General features: G+C 41.0%; 1 protein-coding gene across 1 annotated transcript in view; it reads left to right on the top strand.

Annotated features, from left to right (window-relative positions):
- Window positions 1-1,367, top strand: part of SHMT2 (serine hydroxymethyltransferase 2) — a 96,342-nt gene extending 94,975 nt beyond the window's left edge. The window contains 1 exon segment of the mRNA XM_040340945.1: window positions 872-1,367. Coding sequence (XP_040196879.1) covers window positions 872-999 — 128 coding nt within the window. The 3' untranslated portion in view covers window positions 1,000-1,367.
- The last annotated feature ends 3,543 nt before the right edge of the window (window positions 1,368-4,910 follow it).

Here is a 4,910-nt window from a genome sequence, read left to right as displayed (position 1 = left end):
TTAAGTCCCTCAGTTTATAGTCCGTATAAAAAGATTATAGCAATGTGATAGGTTGTGTAACCATAACATTTCCATCCACAAGGGGATTAGAAGCAAAATCCAGCAGGAACTACAGAGTATAAAGAGGGCCGCCTCTAAGTGTAGCAATATGGTTACATTTAATGAAGATACAACATTTAGCAACTTGCATGGTTGATGATTAAAAGGGGCGCATCCAAGTATGCAGTAAACTGGGGTAAAGCTGTCCTCATAGCATGTCCTCCATACCACCAGCTCTTACCACTGTCGGTCTGCAATCATGAGCAGGAAGACTATCCTGCAGTAGAGCGATTTGAAATCAAGGCTTGAAGCGCAGCATGGAAAGGATGGCGTCAACAGTGGTGTGGAGAAGGGTTTGTGTGGAAAGCTTTACCCCGGATGCCTGCATACGTAGATGTGCCAGTTTTAATCATCAACCATGTTACTTGCTAAATGTTGTATCTTCATTAAATGTAACCATATTGCTACACTTAGAGGCACATCTCTTCTCTCTTATACTCTGTTGTGACATGACGCTACTTGTTTATCAATTAAAACCGTATTTAAAAATGTAGCTTGTCTTGCAAAACGCTCTTAAACCAAAGTTTTACTGTATTAGGTCCCCAATTATAAGCAAGACAAAGAATCCGCTTGGTATTTTTTTACTTCAGCTTTACATTTTACTTTATTTTGCATTTGTTGTAATCCCTAATTTTCCACTTTGAGATGCTTTTGGTTTTAAGAGCCTTATGACCTATAAGGAGCCTCAAGTCTTGTGACTTTATATGTTTAAAAATTGAGCAGTGCCATCCTCACTGACCTTCCTTTTTTCTTTTCTTCTTTTTTTTTGCAGCCAAACTCCAAGATTTTAAGAATTTTCTCCTAGAGGACAAGGAGACGGTACAGAAAATTGCAGATCTCCGTCAGCGTGTAGAGAAGTTTGCTCGTGTCTTCCCCATGCCAGGATTTGATGAGCGCTAGAAGTAGATAGACGCTGAGAAGAAAGCTGCTCCATTTTGCCCTATGCAATCTTTCTCTTGTCCATTCTTTTTTGTTTTTCATTATTAAAGCATTCCTTCATACTTACTTTTCCTGCGTTTTTGTGGCGCAGCTTACTTCCAACATTACCTCCCTAAAGGTGACCATGATTACAGTCTGATTTCCACTCTCTCCTTTAGGTCATATATTGTCCTCATATTACATAGTTTTGGTAATTCTAAAGGAGGTTGTACAATCAGATTGGCATTTGGTCAGTTTAATGCTATTAAACAACTGTGGATTCTACGAACGTAGCAACGGCTGTGAAGGTTTTAACATTTGTAGACTGTTAATAAAAGCAATAACGCCCATGTGTGATTGGATTCACTTACTCTGGTTATAACAAGTCATTTCAAAATAAACGACAATTGAATAAATCATCTTTTATTATACAGTGGATATATAGTCTACACACCCCTGTAAAAAAAAAAAAAAAAAAGATTTCCGGGATGTAAAAAAAAATGACACAAAGATAAATAATTTCAGAACTTCTTCCACCTTTTAATGTGACATATGAACTGTACAACTGAAATATTTTAGGGGGGGAGGGAGTAAAAATAAACTAAGTGTGTGCACCCTCTTGTAATCTTATAAGATGTGCCATGCTGAGACTCCTACCCAAAAAGACTGAATGCTGTAATAAAATCAAAAGATGCTTCAACAAAGTATTAATTTAAGGGTGTGCACATTTAACCAACCATTTCTTCATATAAAATATATATATATATATATATATATATATATATATATATATATATATATATATATATATTTATATTTATATTTTATTTATTTCCTCCCCCTACAATTTTAGTTTGTTCAACTGAGTAGTACGGTTTATAGGTCACCTTAACCGGTTCCCGACCAGCCGCCACAGTTTTACTGCAGCAGAATAGCACGAGTGGGCGAAATAATGTTACATTGCCTCGGTTTTCCTTTGGTTCACTAGGTGGCGTGCCCACAGCTTGCCGCCGGAGCTGACGCTAGTGCCCGATAGGTGCGGTGACCGCCGGGCACCTGCTCGTGACAGAGCATGATTGCCGGGCACCTGCAATCGCTCGTGACAGAGCAAGAACCGGGATCAAGGTTCTCTCAGGGGAGAGGAGACTGATTGTGTGTTCATACCAGGTATGACCACCGATCTTTCTCTCCTAGTTAGACCACACATGGGAACACAGTTAACCCCTTGATTCCCCCCCCCCCCTAGTGTTAACCCCTTCACTGCCAGTGAAATTTTTACAGTAATCTGTGCATTTTTATAGCACTGATCCCAAAAATTTGTCAAGTGTCCGATCTGTACGCTGCAGTATCGCAGTCCCGATAACAATTGCTGATCACCGCCATTACTAGTAAAAAAAAATAATAAAAATGCCATAAATCCAATCCCCGATTTTGTAGACACTAACTTTTGCGCAAACCAATCAATATACGCTTATTTTTTTTTTTACCAAAAATATGTAGAATACTTATCGGCCTAAACTGAGGAATTTTTTTATTTTTGTGGGGAAAAAAAATATGTAAATTTTGTTTGGGTACAGCGTCGCATTACCGCGCAATTGTCAGTTAAAGCGACGCACTGCCGTATCGCAAACAATGGCCTGGTAATTGAGCAGCCGATTCTTCTGGGGCTGAAGTGGTTAAGGGTGTGCACACTTATGCAACCATTTTTTATTTTTACTTCCCTCCACCTAAAATTTCAGTTTCAGACACATTTTTGGGACCATTCACATTTATACTGCAATCAGTGCTATAAATATGCACTGATTACTGTATACATGTGACTGGCAGGGAAGGGGCTGACACTAGGGGGTGAGGAAGGGGTTAAATGTGTTCCCTAGGAGTGATTCTAACTGTTGGGGGAGGGGATTGACTGCGTGAGGTGACTGATCCTATGTACAAGGGACACAGCATCGGTCTCCTCTCCCTGACAGGACGTGGATCTGTGTGTTTACACACACAGATCCAAGTCCTTGTCTGTGTAACGGCCGATCGTGGGTACCTGGCGGACATCGCGGGCACCGCGTCCCCCCCCCCCCCTGTGGCCGGAGGAACCGAGGACTTAAATAGATGTCCTCCCAGCATTGTAGAGCCACCTTGTGGCCGTTATTTTACAATGGCCTGGGCTCCAAGTAGTTAACAGGGGTGTGTGGACTTTTTTATATTCACTGTATATACATAATTAAAATAAAATAAAGATAGAAATCGGCTTCATCCTGGGTGGGGCGAGCTGTGATCGGGTCCCCATTTACAGCTGCCACTCCATAGTGATTGATGCTTGTCATTTGTGTTCATTTTAATTTCTAAGAACATGCTGAAATTACCTGAACACTGGGGCAAGTCTTAGCCAATCAGTAAGGCCCCATTCACACCTGAGCGATTTTCTGTTTGAAATTTGTAGCTCTAAAATGCTCAACGAGCCAAATCCCATTTATTTTATTAGCCCTGTTCACATCTGATGCCCCGTACACACGATTGGAAATTCCGACAGCAAAAATTGATGTGAGTTTTAAAACGGAAATTCTGACCGTGTGTATGCTCTATCGGACTTTTGCTGTTGAAATTTCCACGAACAAAAGATTGAGAGCTGGTTTTCAAATTTTCCTGATGAAAAAAATTCCTATCGGAAGATCCGAACGTCTGTAAAAACTGTGAAATTCCGACGCATGCTCGGAAGCATTGAACTTAATTTTCTCGGCTTGTCGTAGTGTTGTACTTCACTGCGTTCTTGACAGGAGAAAGTTCAGAGAACTTGTGCGTGTGTGTGTGCGCGCAAGCCAAGCTTGAGCGGAATCCCATTGGAAAAACCATCTAAGGTTTTTTCCGATGGAAAATCTTATCGTGTATATGCGGCATCAGTGTTCTGTCGCTTGAAGCTCAAAGAAGTACCAAGCTTCTTTTTGGAAGATTACTAGCATTTTTGGTTCCATAGACTTCAATCAAAATTCCTGACTTGAGAGTTTTCTGCTCAAATAACAGCTCTCACCGCCCTAATTTCCTCTCCTCCCCCTAGTGTTTTCTATTGGCTAAACAAAAATGGCTGAAGCTGTAAAACGCTTGTAATAAGGTTCTAAAATGGTTTAAAAAAAAAAGCTGAAAAAACGTAAATCGATACGCTCAGGTGTGAATGGAGCCTTGGGTCAAAGGACGAACCTCCTCAGATACGAATGGCTACCTTGACAAAGAATCTCGTGCTTTGAATAACTAAGGGCTAATAGGAGTTTATAACATCAATCCTGGTCCCCTCGTGCCTGTCTTCTGTGTTTGTTTGTTTTTTTTTTTTTTTTAATGGTGCTGTGCGGAGCCATGTTTTCCCTCACCTACACCTGTTGTATGAGATAGTCATGGGACTCTAGGAGCTTATGTGGAACAAAGATCATACCATCAGCTGGGCTTTGGGAGGTGCACATGACAAACTCTGGCTATGACCCTTGCTGAAGACTAATGGGGTGTTTTATAAGAAGCAACGTTTTACCAGAAGAGACGTATGAATCATAATAATCATAATGTTTACTCGAATCCTACTTTTTATTTTAATTTTTTTGCTTAAGCACTTCCCTATAAAGACTTATTCCGATGGACACAGAGCCTCTACGTTCAGATCTGTGCACCTGCTCACATGTTAAACTGTGACATGCGATTGTGTTCAATTCTATGGGCTTCCTGCATGCAGCTCTGAGGTAGATACACGCGCATTTGCCAGAGGCTTTGCAGAGAGGATGGGCTTAAGCGCCCATCTTTATGAGCTCCAAACATTAAAGGCTACTTTTACACTGTCACTCTAGTGTGAAAGCCCGAGTGCTTTCACACTGGAACGGTGCGCTTGCGGGACGTTAAGTCCTGCAAACAGCTTCTTT

Source organism: Rana temporaria, chromosome 2 (assembly GCF_905171775.1).
Source record: "Rana temporaria chromosome 2, aRanTem1.1, whole genome shotgun sequence".
NCBI classification, from domain to species: domain Eukaryota; kingdom Metazoa; phylum Chordata; class Amphibia; order Anura; family Ranidae; genus Rana; species Rana temporaria.
Note: the sequence above shows the minus strand (reverse complement) of the source record. Positions and strands in the feature narration are given on the sequence as shown.